The sequence below is a fragment of the Chenopodium quinoa genome, unplaced genomic scaffold (assembly GCF_001683475.1).
Source record: "Chenopodium quinoa cultivar QQ74 unplaced genomic scaffold, ASM168347v1, whole genome shotgun sequence".
Taxonomy (NCBI): domain Eukaryota; kingdom Viridiplantae; phylum Streptophyta; class Magnoliopsida; order Caryophyllales; family Amaranthaceae; genus Chenopodium; species Chenopodium quinoa.
In genome coordinates this window covers 1,397,861-1,416,329 of record NW_018743212.1, presented here as the reverse complement: position 1 = coordinate 1,416,329, position 18,469 = coordinate 1,397,861, and the positions used below count along the sequence as shown (strand labels likewise).

The 18,469-nt window shown below is 29.7% G+C and overlaps 2 protein-coding genes across 2 annotated transcripts; one reads left to right on the top strand and one right to left on the bottom strand.

Moving 5' to 3' along the window:
• The first annotated feature begins 14,911 nt into the window (after positions 1-14,911).
• LOC110734595 lies at positions 14,912-16,062 on the top strand. The gene is made up of 3 exons (XM_021914759.1): positions 14,912-15,166; positions 15,288-15,519; positions 15,608-16,062. Exons 1-3 carry the CDS (start codon positions 14,912-14,914, stop codon positions 16,060-16,062), a joined length of 942 nt encoding a protein of 313 aa, XP_021770451.1.
• Positions 16,063-16,645: 583 nt separating this feature from the next.
• On the bottom strand, positions 16,646-18,469 carry LOC110734311. Its single transcript, XM_021914409.1, has one exon. The coding sequence runs from the start codon at positions 17,918-17,920 to the stop codon at positions 17,294-17,296; it is 627 nt and encodes a 208-aa protein (XP_021770101.1). The 5' UTR covers positions 17,921-18,469; the 3' UTR covers positions 16,646-17,293.

Sequence of the window (18,469 nt, the reverse complement as noted above, 5' to 3'; positions counted from 1 at the left end):
ACCTTAGAGCAAAGCCATTCCCCCGCAATGAAAATGCAACCAGTGAGATTTTAGCCTACTGAAAAATATTGAGGGTCTATGTAAGAAGGACATGCTCCCTTTTTGTAATCTATGCTCCCTTTGTTCTCAAAAGTTTGACTCACTTATTGTAAACTCTTGTTTTGAGGAATGCATGAAAAAAACGAGCGAAGGTAAGAAATGAAAGAATAAAGTAAAAGAGATGAGTAAAGATTAAGTTGGAAGTGTAAGAATAAGGTGGAATGTGAATAACAAGTATTATAATACTTGTACGTAGAGATGAGTAAGGAATAAGGTGGAATGTGAATAAACTACCACGCCACAGATTCTCCGACCGCAAGAACTTGCTTTGCTCTCACTCCGCTTGTTCCCGGGAAGAGGGGGGCCCTTGCGGAATCCCTGTCCGCCCCACCTATTAGGCCCGACAAGCGGTCCACAGAGTTGCATCCAATAGCTGCTCCTAAAACCGAAGGGAAGACTAAATGGGTGAAAATTGCTAGGGAACCATGCATTCCTCCCGGGCTGGGCTCTAGCAGTACGTTGGGCACACTCCTCCATGCTTCCGGTTCCCCGACCTCGGCGGGTTGACTAAGAGCCTCAGGGATGCAACCAGAAAAAGGGCATCAACTTTGATGAGATCTTCTATGATAAGTAGTTGGGAGAAATATGAGGTTAACAACACATTTTGATCATCATTGATGACTAAAACCTATTTATTTGAACAACTTTGGTATGATTCAAGCTAAGGACAATGTTTATACTCACTATATATGGATCATTTTGGGATATATATATATATATTTGCATCATACTTGTACATGCGCTCAAGCGGGTAGGAACGTTGTGGCTTGTGGTTCATCTTATTTTGTGGTTTAGTTTACCTTTTAGGAAGGAGCTTGTGCATACCAAGATTTTCTTAAGTCGTGCTATATTCGGTGGAACTTGATATTCTTCAATAATGTTCTCTATTTCTAATTAAATTATAGAAATTTGAACATATTCTATAGCTTCTCAGGTACTACGTAACTATTAGTGTTTTGACCAGATTAAGGTGCCACTAAACAATTCATTAACACAAGTAAACAATTAACCACTAGTTTTGACACAAATAATTAAACAGTACGAGTGGCTTTTATTATTAAACTTCTTACTATTTCAAGTGTGGAGGAATAAACAACAATTAAATTAGATTTTATTACTATTTTAGTAAATATATGTTGGATATTTAGAGTGTTGATGGTTGCGCGCTCGCTCCCGTGAAGAGCGCCCGCGCAAGTTAGGCGTGGCCGCGCAGAGAGCGCGCCTAAACCGCGCACCTCTCTGGAAATCAGCAAATTGGAAGGGTGTGGTTGGCGCGCCCGTGCGTCCTGGTGGAGCGCCTGCGCTGCTGGTCGCGCCTAAACCGCGCCCTTCAGTGCCTTCTTGTGGAATCTCGCAGATTTTGGGAGGCGCGCCCGCGCTTCCAGGTGTCGCGCCCGCGCCTCTCTGTTTTGCGGTTTTTCCTAACGGTTGAGTCTTTTATTAAAAGACATATTTTCGTGAAAGAAAACACACAGAAGTTAATTCTTCATCTCTCCAAAAAGTATTCTCTACATTTTCTCTCAAATTTCTTGCAAACTTTTGTGAGAAAAACTCTTTCAATTAATCCAATCTTGGTGAATTTGTCATCTTTATTTCGATTCTTAGTGCAAAGAACGAAATTGCTGTCTTTTGTATCTCAAAGAGGATTTCCGGATTGAACCCAAGCACCGTTGTGGGGAAATTAACCTCTTTAGGAAAGTGTGTACACGCCTAAGATATTGTATCAAGGATTGAGACTCAAGTGGTCATCAACATTCTCATGTTCATGTTCTTGGTGAAGGCTTGGAGTTGAGGCAAGTATAGAATTTTTCACATTAGTGTTTTCTTTTGTAATTTCTGAATTACATTGTATATTTGGTGCTTGGTTTGTAATACTTTGATTAGTATTTGGATTGTTGTATAATTTGATATTAATCATACACAATTTAGGTTTTGTTCCCACAATCTTAAGTAGTTCTTTGTTATTTGAATTACTGTAAAACCTAACAATATAAGACATCATCAGCTCTTGCTTGTACAATTATGTAATATTCATCTTATCACTAGAAAATATAGTAAGCGTCATGGTTGACATGTGTCTCACCACTCATATATATATATATATATATATATATATATATATATATATATATATATATATATATTCACATTTAACATGAAATATATAGAATAAAAAACAAATATGTTTTGAATTGACAATTATAAGTGTCCACCCGCTTAATTATCCTATATCCGCCCCTTAATGTTAAAAATTTCCTCTATGCTACAAAGCACAAACCCACAACTGCTAATTATTTTTTTTTAAAACTTTTTTTTGAAAGGAAGCATATCCATGTTGGAATTTCATTAGCATAAAAATCTTTTTTTTTTATAGAGTATAAAAATTAGGCCCTGTTCACTTTACCTTACAAAAATAATATTCAGTAAAAATATTTTCAATTCAACAAATATAATTTTAGTTCAATAAAAATAATTTAAGCTCAGTAAAATTAATTTAGTCCAGTAAAATAAGTTTAGTAAAAATAAAGAAATTCAGTTCAGTAAAAATAATTTCAATTCAGCAAAAATAAAGTGAAGTGAACAGTGCCTTATTACTTTGTACTTTTTACTTCACTAAAACTTGAAAGCATAATCATGTTGGAATTTTTGTAAGCATTAAAATACTCATGCCTTGTTCACTTCACCTTAAAGAAATAATATTCAGTAAAATCAATTTCAGTTCAGTAAAAATAATTTCAGTTCTTAAAATTAAGTTTAGTTTAGCAAAAATAATTTCAGTCCAGTAAAAATAATTTCGGTTCTGTAAAAATCAGTAACTTTAAAGAAGAAATATAACAAAGAATCAGCAAAAATAATTTCACTTCAACAAAAATAATATCGGTTCAGTAAAAATAATTTAAGTTCAGCAATAATAATTTCAGTTCAACAAATAATAAGGTGAAGTGAACGAGGCCTTACTCTAATACGGAGTAAATCTTCAATAAAAATACGGAGTAATTCAGTAGTTTTGGAATCTTCGATAAGGAGTATTTTTTTTTCTTGTACAAAGGATATAATCTATATTCTTGTTCTACTCGATCTTGATTGAATTAAGTCCTCAATGATTAGTTTTACTCCTCAAGGAATAATTACACACTTTTTATTCTTTCTACCAAATTCAATATATATATATATATATATATATATATATATATATATATATATATATATATATATATATATATATATATATATATATATATATATATATATATATATATATATCAACCATGTGTTCAAACTGATATTGGAACTACAGTACAATTTTTGTCCAACTAAATCCAAAATTAGGTCAGGACAAGTCTTTTATAAAAGTATGTGTAGTTTTGATTCAATTGGTGTTCTTGTAAGGAAAATGAACCTACTTAAAAATGCATGAATTCTAATTTATAGTTAGTTACATATATAGAGTTGATAAGAAAATTATAAAATATATATAAATTTCTCAATAGTACCTACAAATTACTCCATATTAAAATTAAGTTGACGCATGCATGCAGTAACTAATTCCATATTATTCCTCCCAGTTATTAAAAGACAATTTTTTATTAAATTTTTTATTAAGAACACTAAATAAGTATACATTGCATAGTCTCTATTTTTATTAAAAATTTATACCTAACAATCCAAACCAAAGTTGAATACGAAACATCTACGAAAAAATACTAACCAAAATGAAAACATTACACTTAAAATGGTTGAAACCCTTACACCATATCCATCAATTGTACATTGTTTGCCTGAATGTCAAGTCTCGGTCAATTCTTGTAACATCGCCACAATCACTAATTCCACAGTATCAGACACCGTTTGCACATCTTCTTGACAAAGGCCGAGATATCAATATATTAAGCCATTCATGTGGACACTGCCGGTGAATTCAACCATATATTATGAGTATAATTTTGTTTTGTAGATCATTACTTTACTGTATTATAAGTATAATTTTGTTTTGTAAATCATTACTTTACTGTATATATATATTTTTTTTATGTTCATATGATTAATATGGTAACTCTTACATATTTATATAATATATATAATTAATTTACACTTGTGTGATCTATCATTATTATTGTACAAATAAAATTAGCTAAAACAAATAATATTAAATTTTCTTATGCATTAACAAATTATGTGTAGCTACGTAAATATTATATTGCACATAGTTAATTCATATAATTATGTGTATTGATATATTACTTAAAATTTGCATATTATAATTCTCATATTAAATGATTCAATGCTAAATAAATCATTACATTTTATTTGAAAAATAGTTTTAAAAATAATTTTTAGTTAAAAACAAAAGGGGTTAATTGACCACATTGCTTTGAATTTTACATAAATGGATTTGGAGCGAAAGAGCTGGAGCGGGTATATGATTCAGAAAATATCCGAATCAAATACTGTAACCTACTCTTCGTTGATAAATGCGTTTTTATTTTAAGAGAAAAAAGAGTGGGTTATTGTCAGAGAATGTGGAAATGAATTTTCATACTCTATGTATGTTCTAAAAGATATATATGGGTATTATTGGGAATTTTCTACATTGGAGGAGTTGAAATTTTGTTTAAATTTAAGAAAAATTAGAGCATACCCGTGCTTTGCATAGGATATATTACGCGAAAGTAACAACACAAAGTGAAAATTTTATTGGTAGTTATTGGTATCCCTAAAAAAAAAAAAAAAAAAGTAGAATGGGTAGTTGTTAGTGTTAAAAAATAAATAAATAAAAAAGATAGTTAAAAAAAAAAAAAAGTGTGATCAATATTATATGATCTAATTAAGAAATTATCTTTTTGTGGAATTTTTTTGTATAAAAATTAAAAACCATGCATTGCATGGACTTTCATTTAAGTATTAAGGGTCTGTTCTGTTCAGCTTAATTTCAGTTCAGTTCAGTTTAGTTCAATTCAATTTAATTCCTAATTTCCTTCTCTCATAAACAATTCATTTTAGTTCAGTTCAGTTGTTTTTAGTAAATCGGAACATGCCTTAAATAAAATGAATGGTATATGTGTTATTAGGAAAAATATTCAAAACAGTAGAAGTGGAAGTTATTTCGAGGTTTATTTTTGTTTTTAAGAGAAAAAAAAAAAAAAAAAAAGAGAGGACTGCATGAAAATTGAGGATTGAGGTTTTGGAGAGAACTCATTAACTGACTTTTAAATTATATAAAAGACTAGAGTGTACTCATGCAAAATGCACGGGATATATATTTTACAGAATAATATTAAAAATAAATCTAATAACAAAAATTGTTTTTCATATACGGGAAGTTGATTTTGATGTGGTAACTAACTGTTATAACACCGTGTGTCCAGCTATTATGGGAGTTACTTTATCAGTTTTATAGGAGTTATTCATCCAGTGTTATAGAGGTAACCTCGTTAGTGTTTTAAGGGTTACTCCATCAATGTCATAGGAGCGACTTTGCTTTTGTAAGCAGCCACACTGGTGCCTTGTCACATGAAAAACGTGTTGTGTTTTTTTTTTTTTGATGATTATTGAATTATTAATAAGGTAGTTACTGAATGATTATTTGAAATATTACCAATGTTTTAAAGGTTACTTTGTTCTTTTGCAAGTAGTCACACGTTGTGGCTAGTCGCATAAAAAACATGATATATACATTTTATGTTTCACAAAGTTTCATATGTGGCTAGCCACATCGTGTGATCGGGTTATTTGTTTAGGGGTAACTCAGTCGGTCAGGGGTTACTTGATCTGTCAAAGGTTACTCGATTGGGGTTTTTTTGTTAGGGTTTACTCGGTCGGCCTGGTGTTATTCGATCAGATGTTACTCCGACAGGGGTTATCTGGTTAGTGTTTTTTGTGTGTCAATCGGCCACGTGTAGGAAACACGCTATTTTTGTTTTGATACTTATTAGATTAATAAAAAGGTGGATATTAAGTGATTTTTAAAAATGTAAAAGAAAAACAATTGTGATTGAAAATAGTGAACCTTATGGTGATTATATTATTTTAAAAAAAATGAAGCACACGTAATTTTAAATATTGATTTTCAAGTGTTGTGCGAAAAAGTTAGGAAAAAAATGTTTAATAATAATATAGATTCCTTGTATTATGGGGTTTCTAAAAAGAATTTTATTGGATGATATAATAAAATAGATATATTTTTTTTTTGTAATATTAATTAAAATGGATAGTAGATGTGTTATTAGGAAAAAAAATAGTGAAAGTGAAAGTTATTGGAGGATTTTTTTTATTTTTTTATTTTTAAAGATGGAAGGTATTAGGAGGATAGTGCAAAAAAAATAAAATAAAAATAAAAATAAATAAAAAAAGGAGAGAGTGCATGAGAATTGAGGATATTAACTTAGGTCCTGTTCACTTCACCTTAAAAAAATAATATTAAGTAAAAATAATTTCAGTTCAGTAAAAATCAGTTTTAATCAGTAAAAATAAGTTCAGTAAAAATAATTTCAGTTCAGCAAAAATAATTTCAGTTCAGTAAAAATAATTTAAGCTCAGCAATAATAATTTCAGCAAAATTAATTTAAGTTCATGTACTTTGATGCTTTTTTTTTACTAGGCTTTTTTATGTAAATTATTTTTTCCATATATTGCAAAATATTGTCGTACAAGGTTTTTTAATACTTCACATATATTTTTTTTATGCATCATTTTGTCTATACTTTTATCACATATTGTATAGTTATAAAATATAATATCTTTTTTTTTTGTCAAGTATTAAATATTATGTCTTATTGATAATATTGTAGTCGGTGATATTTGGTAAATACAAGTACTATATTTTATAAAAGGGTAACAAAATTCATCGTAATAGCATACCTAATCAATTACAATAAATTCAATAAGATATTGAAATATGATATTCATATATGATTATATATGCATGATCTATACAATACTACCAATATGTCGTTATTTTTTTTTTGCTTAAATATCACATGCCTTGATATGATCAATCAAACTACCAATATTTGCTATAATTATTTGTAAATTACATGCAGTTAACCAACATATACGTAGTAAAAAATTGACTGACAATTCAAACAAAAAATTTAATTAACAATATTTTTTTCATGCATGTCATAAATTGTGCTAAAGTCATTTGGTTTGAGATCGTTAACTCCAACTTGCTGCTTTAGAAACTATTTTAACGATCAACTATATATTTTAATAGTCTCATATATATATATATATATATATATATATATATATATATATATATATATATGGTGTCAGTGTGTTTGACTTTTATTTAAAAAATTGTAGAATGTTTTATTTTATGTTCAACAAATGTAATTAATTATTTGCATAAAAAAAACAAATGTAATTAACTATTAAACAGAAATATAAATTTTTGTTTAAAAAGGATTGTTTAAGATATTTATTTTATTTTGAAAGTAAATTCCTAAATTGAGTACATATATATGGTTAGCACGCATATTGTGTGTAAGATTTCACAGTATTGTACAATTTTTTTTTTGGAAAAATAAAGATCATAAATTATATGTCAAAGTATCTTCATAGTACTCTATAGTGCCTATAAAAATCTCTTTTTCATAGCTCTAGTTCATCCAAGTCGAGCTTGTAGCTTTCAAATCTTCATGGGTTCGAGAACCAAATTCACCAATGACACTACTAAATTTTTTTTGGAGATTCTTCTCCAACACAAATTAGATGGAAACTCAAAGTTAGATTGGGAAAAAATTGTGCGTAATTTGAATGCGCAAACTGGACAAATTTTTTCTGAGAAATCTCTGCAAAATCATTTTGCAGATTTGAAAGGAAAATATATAGCTTGGTATGAATTGAAGACGGGTACTGGTTGGACGGGTCTTGCTTTTGATGCAGTTACTGGCTGCCCTCTCATCAAACAAGATGATAGGTGGGCTGCATTTGTTAAGGTATTAAACTTTGTTTTCTGTCATCTATTATTCAAATTATGTTAATGATGTATGGTAGTAATTTTAGTTACCGTAATTATTTTGTTATATAGAAACATAAAGGAAGACCTATACAATTCTTGAAGAGGCCATTAGCTAATGAAGATCTGCTGCATGCTTATTTTAAGGGCACTTCTGCAACCAATAAATTTGCTATCTCCCCATCAATGGCAAAAAATGCATCACTATTTTCCGATTATGAAGATCAAGAACCCACAGGAGACAATGATGATGAGCAAGATGATCCTTTAAATTTAACCCCCGAGGATAACAATGTAGATCATGAGAATGATTCTTCTAGAATATCACCTCCTCTAGGAAAGCGTAAGAGTTTGGGGGAAACTAGTAAAATTAATAAAAAGAGGATGAGTGACATTGATAAGTGTATAGAGCTTGTGAAGTCAACTATTCAGGCTGAGTCATCAAAGGTACAAAGTAATCCAGTACAAGAAAAGTTCAATCTTCTTGCTACAACTCTTAAAGAGATTCCTCAAATGAAAGGTTACAGTGATTCTTTTTATATCCATGTTTTGGAGTACTTAACTAAATATCACAATGGGGAATTTTTCATGGCACTTACTACTAATCATCAGAAATTGCTTTGGTTGAAGTCAAGGGGTATAGCTTTTCCTGGAGACTATTATACTCCCTAATTAGATGATGAAATAAATGACTTGGACTTGTCATAAGTGATAAAAACTAATGTGGTGGAGATTATTATGATGAAATAAATGAGTGTTTATTTTAATAAAAACTTTGGTCCTTCGTTATAATATGAATAAAATAATTTCATTTTATTTCTTTTGTCGTTGTATTATTATTATTATTATTATTATTATTATTATTATTATTATTATTATTATTATTATTATTATTATTATTATTATTATTATTATTATTATTATTATTATTATTATTATTATTATTTTACTATTATAGATTTTGTATGGTGTAAATCATGCATGCTCCGGTTTATGTACAAGCTCCTTTGATTATAAAAGGAATAGGTAACAACAGAATGAAATTACACGTTTTTGAAGATTCACGGTTTATTACAGATCGAATTCCTCATTAAAGTAGTATCAGCATTCGGCTAGTTTGTACAGAGTCATCAATTGATGAGATGATACTGACTTTGTAATTAAATTTTCATAAAACATCCCTTTGTGATGAATTGATGAGATAATGCATGCGCCTAAAGGCTGTAATAACTTATAAGTGGTCATGATTATCAATGATTAGAGCTAAATAGTATGCTGGTGGGGATGCATTTCCTTGTACGTTGACATATGAAAATCCATGCAAAATTGCACACAAATGTCATTATACCTGAGATGAACTTATACAAAACAAGCCTTAAGGGTTTAATTTTACAATAAAAATAACAATCATTGTATTGCATGTACTTATATATATATATATATATATATATATATAGAGGAAGGCTCATATAGGAACCCTCCTCTATATAAGAACCCATTATATATAAGAACTAATCTGGACCGTGAGATTTGAATAGATCTGACCGTCCAAAATGAATAGATTAGTAATGACACTTTGGTAATTTCAGCTGCACCCTTACCCCTCTAGATCTTTCTCCTTCTTCACTCATAATATGTTACAGGTCTTTCTTTCTCTTCACTCTTCTCATAATTCTTGCTGCAAATCCTCTCAATCAACGCAAGTTCATGAAATTCTTCAAGAAATTAAGGTTTGTCATTCAACTTTTATAATTTCTATTCTTACTTTTATTGAATTTATGTGTTCGTTTTTAATATTTTCGATTTAGTTTCCTTGTATTTTGTTCGATTTTTTTTTGGTTTTTTTCCCGTCAATTTCGAACAGATCTTAGCAGAATTTCGCAATTTTTGATTTTTTTTTTCTTCAAATTCAAACAATTGATTATAGATCCGTCAATTTCGAATTGATCTTTCCAGAGTTTTTGATTTTTGATATTGTGTTTGATTATATGCTAATTTTTTTTGCTTCATTTATAATTTTTTTTGCAATTTTTTTGAATCAATTTTTGATGATTTACTGTTTTTTTTGTACAAAATGTGATGTGTCTGTTATTTTTTGCAACTAATTATGTAATTTCTAAATGAATGAAATGACTTCTGTGATTAGTTATACGGTCTTGTTCCAAACTATTTTTCCAAACTATTTTTCAGCATGTTCTAAATTAGTTATACGGTCTTGTTGTGTTCTTAATTGTTAGTGATAGCATTTTCATGATCTATTGGGTGGTCGGTTGGCGCTACACAAGATGTTCCCAATAAGAGGGTCCTTGCTTTATAGGTGATGGAAGTTTCCATTTATTCTTATAAATGAAGTCTTTTCCTTTTGTGTTATCCTAGCTAATTTTGGTGGTGAAGCAGAATATATATTTTTGGAATAATTGATCATGTTCTGAATAATTTGTGCATATGTTCTTATGTTCTAAAGTCTAAACTATAAAGTAAATATCCTAAACTTTATATTGTACATGTTATGTTGCACTTGGTGTTGGCTATATTAGTTGCCTATATTCTTTCAAGTGACTTGTATCAAGAATGAAAAAAGTGTGAAGTACTAAGTGCTGGAACCACTTTCAAGTAAATTTTTTCTTCTGGTGTTGTGTTATATTGTGTCTGCTACTGTTTTAAGCCGAATGTCCCCTACCAGGCTGCCACAACTCATCACATGTCTCTATTTTATACTTGTATTTATGAAAATGAGAATGGCTGATATATGATCAATTTGCATGCTGCAGCCTGTCATTCAAGATAACTTGATTTCGTCATTGAACTTGGGTTATCTGATGTATACATACAGAGTCGTCAATCGTGTCTTGCTTATGATATTTATATGTCGTTTTTAAAGTGTGGAAATTATTGATTACTATGTAAATATAAGTTCTACGATATGAAGTGATTTCATAGGAATTGATGAAAGAATGTGCGAATTAAAAATAGTACTCTAATAATGTGGATTACAAAATTTGTAGTGTTAGAAAGTGGTAAGTGATGAATGCTCATTACTTGAGACTTTGATTACTTGCACACTTTGGCATACTATATCATCACTATGCATATCATGTAAGTACTACATGTATACTCTTCTTAAACAACCTCACATGATATGCATATCGATTATGAGTATACTTTCTGATTTAAGCACTACCCTTTATTGTTAGTCATATTTTTGTCAAAACTTGCTTGGTTAGCATTAGTCTTAACATGGGATAGTCTTTGTCTTCCCAAAAAGTGTACTAAAGGACTGCTATGAGCTAACCTAATGTCTATCTTTTTAGTAATTTTTTTAGTTTAAATGCTTTATATACATTAGCCTACTAGCTCAACGGGTAGAGCATTGTGCAAATGCACTAAAGATGTGGGTTCGAATCCCACGTAGGTTCATTTTCATAGTGTGGAGACAAGAGTTTGTATGTGAGTTAAGTTGTAACAAAGTTTCTATAGTCGTTAATCATATCAACCAATTTATTCTTGTACAAAATATAACTTAGAGCTAATTTAATTTTCCTTTTAAAGTTATTTTTAGAATTAACCTATGTAGGAATCGAACCTACATCTTCTATGCATTTGCATAGTGCTCTGCCAATTGAGCTAAAAGGTTTTAGCATATGTTCTAAAATTAACTGAATTTGTTCTAAAATTTATTGCAAATGTTCTAAAATTAGAACATAGGAATTGTTTAACAGAATATTGCTATGGAACGAGTTGACGCACACCAGCAACCACCTATTCAGGTGTACGAGAGGAGGCACAAACAAAAGAGCAAGGGACAAGATCAACAGCAGCAGTAAAGTGTAATGAGGAAAAGACAACGAATTTTAATGATCCACTCACTGGCAGTACAGGACAAAATATTAATGTTAGAGTACTTTGTGAGAGAAAGCTTGATATATATAAGTCTACTTCTGTTTTAATTTTTTTTTTCCAATGTTCTAAATTTAGTCTACTTATGTTCTAATTTTTTTTTTCCTATGCTCTAAATTTAGTCTACTTATGTTCTAAAGTTTTTTATTCCTATGTTCTAAATTTTTTCTACCTATGTTCTAAAGTTTTTTTTCCTATGTTCTAAATTCTTTTGCCTATGTTCTAAATTTAGTTTACTTATGTTGTAAAGTTTTTTTTTTTCCTATGTTATAAATTTTTACTACCTATGTTCTAAAGTTTTATTTTTATTTTTTTATTTTATGTATTAAATATTCTTTTATCTACATTCTAATTTTTTTTCCCTATGTTCTAAATTTAGTTTACTTATGTTCTAAAGTTTTAATTTTTTTTTCCTATATTCTAAATTTTTTCAATCTATGTTCTAATTTTTTCCTATGTTCTAAATGTTTTCTACCTATGTTCTAAAGTTTTTTTTCCTATGTTCAAAATATTCTTTTACCTATGTTCTAAATTTAGTTTACTTATGTTGTAAAGTTTTTTTTTCCTATGTTCTAAATTTTTACTACCTATGTTCTAAAGTTGTTTTTATTTTTATTTTTTATGTTCTAAATATTCTTTTACCTATGTTCTTATTTTTTTTCCTATGTTCTAAATTAGTCTACTTATGTTCTAAAGTTTTTTTTTTCCTATGTTCTAAATTTTTTCAACCTATGTTCAAAATTTTTTATACCTATGTTCTAAATTTTTTTCTATGTTCTAAATTCTTTTGCCTATATTCTAAATTCAGTCTACTTATGTTCTAAAGTTTTTTTTTTCCTATGTTCTAAATTTTTACTATCTATGTTCTAAAGTTTTTTTTTTTTATTTTTTTTTTATGTTCTAAATATTATTTTACCTATGTTCTAAATTTAATCTACTTATGTTCTAATTTTTTCCTATGTTCTAAATTTTTTCTACCTATGTTCTAAAGTTTTTTTTTCCTATGTTCTAAATATTCTTTTACCTATGTGCTAAATTTTTTTTTCCTATGTTCTAAATTTAGTCTACTTATGTTCTAAAGTTTCTTTTTTCCTATGTTTAAAATTTTTTACATCGTTCCACGATCATTGCCAGGCTCATGGAAGTAAGCCATATCATGTGTTACATTATTTCCACGTTTTTTTCACAAAAGACCAATCTAAGCATCAAAATCAGAATTCTAAACATAAAATTTTAATATTTCATCCGATTTTTAATTACTTAATCTATTTTAATACTCTAATACGGCCGAAAATGAAAAGTGGAGGAACGAGGGAGTATCATCTAAAACCAAATGCAAGGAACTCAACACCTCTGAGTCTCTGACTTGTTGCGGAGTGCCTCGATAACACTTAGACAATCGCTCTCCACCACCAAACGCCTCATGTCAGTCTCCTTCCCCATATGCAGCCCCTAGAAAACAGCCTTTGCTTCCCCCACCCTCGATTCCCACTTTTCTAAGCTTTGGAACGCAGCACACCAAAGGAACTCCCCTGAACTTCCTCTGCATACCGCACCCAGCCCATAACATCTTTACAACATACAACATCTAAATTTAGAACATACGACACTTAAATTTAGAACATGATCATGAACATAATCGAACATGTAATTTAGAACATTGATACGAAGTATAATAATGCTAATCAATTAAACTAAGTGACGACAGGAAATACATTGTACTTGTATTTCAATCCTCTGCATAAAATATACAATCATCAAATTTTGTAAGATAACACACCTGAACTTGTAGCTGAAGCTGTTTTAAATATTCAATAGCTTCATCCAACATTGAAGCCTTATCCGTCTGCCATAAAAAAAATATTGTAGTAAAAAACATTGATAAAATGGAAAAATAATTAATAATTATAAGTAGATTTAGTAGCACCTTATTGGAGTTGGGAATCAATTTTTGCAGTGCTTTCATTTTCTCGTTGATCCTCTGCCGCCTTCTCTGTCCACAATGAAAATATCAAAAAAATCTAACGAAATTGCAAAAAAATCTACTGAAATTGAAGAACAAAATAACATATCCAAAACAATGTATAGACGAAAACAATGTTTTCGAACATATAATGCACATAAGCAATAAATATCTAACGAAATCGAAGGAATATGTACCTGAATTTGAAAATTGCGAAATCTAGGGCTTTATCGCCAAAATTTGTACTTTTATTGAACAATTTGACTTGTTTTATGATCCTTGATGTTGAATTTATGCAAAAAAAAATGAAGGAAAAATGTTGAAAATCCTTCAAATTGCAGCTTCTATGGAGATTTTTAGGAGTTTGAGGAGAGAGAAAGTCATGAACTACTACGATAATCGAAGAGAGAGAAAGTTAGGTTGTGTGTTTTTTGAGGAAAGATGGTTTTTATTTTGTTTTAATCCTGACCGCTCATCCCAATCTAATCCTACGGTTGAGATTGGTTCTTATATAACTAGGGTTCTTATATAAGAAGGGGTTCTTACCGGATCCCTCCCCTATATATATATATATATATATATATATATATATATATATATATATATATATATATATATATATATATATATATATATATATATATATACTACTTGGGTGGGACGAATTGGACAATCATAAAAATATACAATACTTTTTGTAACCATCTATATATTGAAGGTTATACGTTAATATTTTTTATATATTTTTTTTTTATATTTTTTGTTTAAATTTGAGATCTCACTTCTTGTTGTTGCTTTTATATTGTAGAATGGACAATGAGTAACTTCAGAAATGCATACTGTTTTTGGTACTATATGAATTGTTGAGACTCCTTACCCCAATTCATCGCTTACCTTTAAGGATCGGGGGTGAAAGTGGATCAGCATATATAACAAGGTTGTTAACAGTTCATCCTGGTTTGTTTAAAGAGCAACTAAGATTGGATAGGGATATGTTTGTGCGACTAGTCCAATTGATGATAGAAATTTTTTTATTATCGGACGGAAGGTTTGTAAAAGTGACCGAACAAGTAGGAATTGGTCTATTTATATTGGCAAGAGGGGCATCTCAACGCCAAGCTGCTGACACATTTAAGCAGTCAATATCCACAATTAGCAAATATTTCAGAAGGGTGTTGCAAGCATTGACAAGATTGTCATGTGATTTAATTCGTCCTTATCAAGATTTGGCCGATACACCACCAGAAGTACAAGAAAACTCATTATATTGGCCTTTTTTTTAAGGTTAATATGTTATTTAATTTTCATATAAATGCATTTATAAAAGCATAATTTAATAATAAAAAAATTAATTTTTTCATGTGTTAGGATTATGTTGGTGCTTTAGATGGAACTCATATTAGTGCAGTTGTGTCCGATGGTGATGGTCAACCGTTTCGAGGACGTAAAGGAACTAAAACTTGGAATGTACTAGCCTCATGCTCTTTTAATAGGTTATTCACATTTGTCAATGTTGGATATCAAGGAAGTGCTCATGATATAACGGTGTGGAGAAATTGCTTAACTGATCCTAAATTCGAATTTCCACACCCTCCTCTAGGTAGGTAATTCTTTAATATTATTTTCTTTTAGAAGGATAATTTATTCTAATATAAATTTTATTTTCTTATCTGGAAAATATTATTTAGTGGATTCTGGTTATCCTAACACACTCGGTTATTTGAGTTCAATTAAAGACAAGCAGACAAGGTATCATATGCCGGAATTTCACAATGGTCCTCCACCTCGAGGAATGCTAGAACATTACAATTATCGTCATTCTTCATTGCGTACTACAATTGAAAGGTGTTTTGGCAACGTTAAGGGGCAATGGAAAATTTTGAAAAACATGCCACAAATGTCTCAAACATATCAATTATCAATCATCTTATCAACGTTTACTCTTCATAATTTTATCCGATTGTACACTTTAGGGATACCAATTTCAGAAAGATGTGCAAATGTTGAGCCAAGAGCGGAATACTCCATATTTGATGAAGGTAGGAAAGCTCATATGGATATAGTACAAAATCAGATAGCAGAACATATTTGGCAATCAGTTAGGGACATCGAGGAAGAAGATCATCATATGGACGTTGAATAATAAACTTAAATAGTCATATGCAATAAGAAGCAATCCTTGTAATAATTTATGATTATAATAAAGTTATGATTTTATTCTTATTATTATTAGTTTTATTGTTTTGGTATGTTTGGTTGTAAAGTTAGGCAATGAAATTAAAGGCAGTATCCCTAAACCTAATATCATATACAAGTATATCAAATACATATTCCCATAATATATAGGCCAACCATTTTTATATACGATATTATGTAAATTTAAATGGTTGGCATAATATATTATCGTTATATATACCAACTATATAAATTACAAAAATAGATTATTTTACCTAATATCTCTCTCTCTCTCTCTCTCTCTCTCTCTCTCTCTCTCTCTCTCTCTCTCTCTCTATATATATATATATATATATATATATATATATATATATATATATATATATATATATATATATATTAAATCAGTAAAAATAAGTTCATTTCAGTAAAAATAATTTCAGTTTAGTAAAAATAACTTCAATTCAGTAAAATAAGTTCAGTTTAGTAAAAATAATTTCAGTTCAGTAAAAATAAGTTCAGTTCAGTAAAAATAATTTCAGTAAAAATAAGTTCAGTAAAATTCAGTTTTAATCAGTAAAAATAATTTTAGTTCAGCAAAATTAAGGTGAAGTGAACGGGGCCTTACTCTACAATTATATTACAGATTTCTTCACCAAAAAAAAAAAAAAAAAAAAAGATTCTAAGGAAACTTTACATACTCCATACTTTTGATATTTTTCACTGTACCTAATTCTAAGGAAACTTCACATACTTTGATATTTTTTTACTGTACCTAATTCTAAGGAAACTTTGCATACTTTTGATATTTTTTGGTTGTGGATTTTTTTTTGTTGAAATAAAAGATTAACAAACTTAATTATTTGGGCACTTAGTCACGACGCGAACTATAATTATCATGATAAGATGTATAAATAGATAGATAGATACGATTTTTTCCCCCTTGGTACACCTATAATTGACAGGAATAACTCTTGTAAAAAGTATAATAATATCGATAATTCTCATGCAATTTAATGCAGGAATATTAATACAAGCAATATGAACTAAATATATATATAACAATTCTCTTAAGTTTTTACATCAAACTTTTTTTAAAATTACCCTCTCTTTTGAACGTTTTTTTCTTCATTTTGGGTTGTGAAAAGTATATTACAATGGATGAACTAGTACATCATGCAATTAATGTTGATGTGTTTTCAACCCCAAACCAAGCCCTTAGAGTGTATCCTCTTACCAACCTTATTTGCAACAATCACCCAATTAGACACCTTCTTAATCTCATTTTTCTTCTCTTCTATGGTGTCTAAACTTGGCTTCCAACTTTTACCCGATACTTGCCTACTAAGATAATCCGGTTTTTCAATCAAATCCAAACCCTCATCATCAAACTCGCCACCCTCTTCCATTTTCCTATCATCGGAACCCAGTACCTCTCTCTTAGATACCGCAGACTTATCATAGTTATCTTCAATATTACTCATGGCAGGACAAATCTTGGCGAAAAGAGGGATGAATTTCGATGAAGAATTAAATGTTTTTGACCTAAGAAGAATATGATGAGCCTCTTGGGGAGACAAATGAGCTAGTTTACCTTTCCTTAGAGGAACCATAAGGTAAATTTTATCAACCTCTAGGGTTTTATCAGCTGGCAAAGGAGTAGGCTTTTTTTGTGTTGTTGTTGATTTTAGATCAACCACCATTTGTTGTGGATACTCTAACATTAACTCAGCCACAGTTAAGGGCTTGTCAAATTCTTGGATTGAACCATCTAGAAGGATCACTTTTCCGGTCACCGGTGAACCATTAGACACTTGATTGCCCATTTTGGTGATGATCAATATACACACTAGTAAAATATCTAAAGGAGTTTTGTTACAACTTTCTTTTGGGTTGTAATGAAAGCTTAGAGTACAAATTTTTTTGAGAGTAGATGAATCATATATCGGAAAAATTGTAATGTATGTATAGTTTAATTTGTAACGTTAGATTTATATTTAAGTAGAAATTGTAGGAAGGTGTTTGTTAAACCGCTCCATCTTTCAATAGATAGAAAAGGTGGACTTGGTAACAACTAAACAAATATTAACGCTTTCGTATGACATGTTCATGGGGTTGTTGAACTGAGTCCAAGTCCAAATTTAATCTTTTTTTGGAATTGAATAATTGATGATGACATTTTCTGTTTAAGAGGACTTGTTAGATGGAATTTACTTCTTGTTCGTAAGATTTTCTTTCACTTTCTTTATTAAAACTTAAAGATAGGTTTACTTCCTAGATTAGGTGTTAGAGGAAGTTTAATCAATAATTACCAAGCTGAACAACTCGTATTCGACAATTTGTAAATGATCAATATATTATGGAGTATGTTTTAA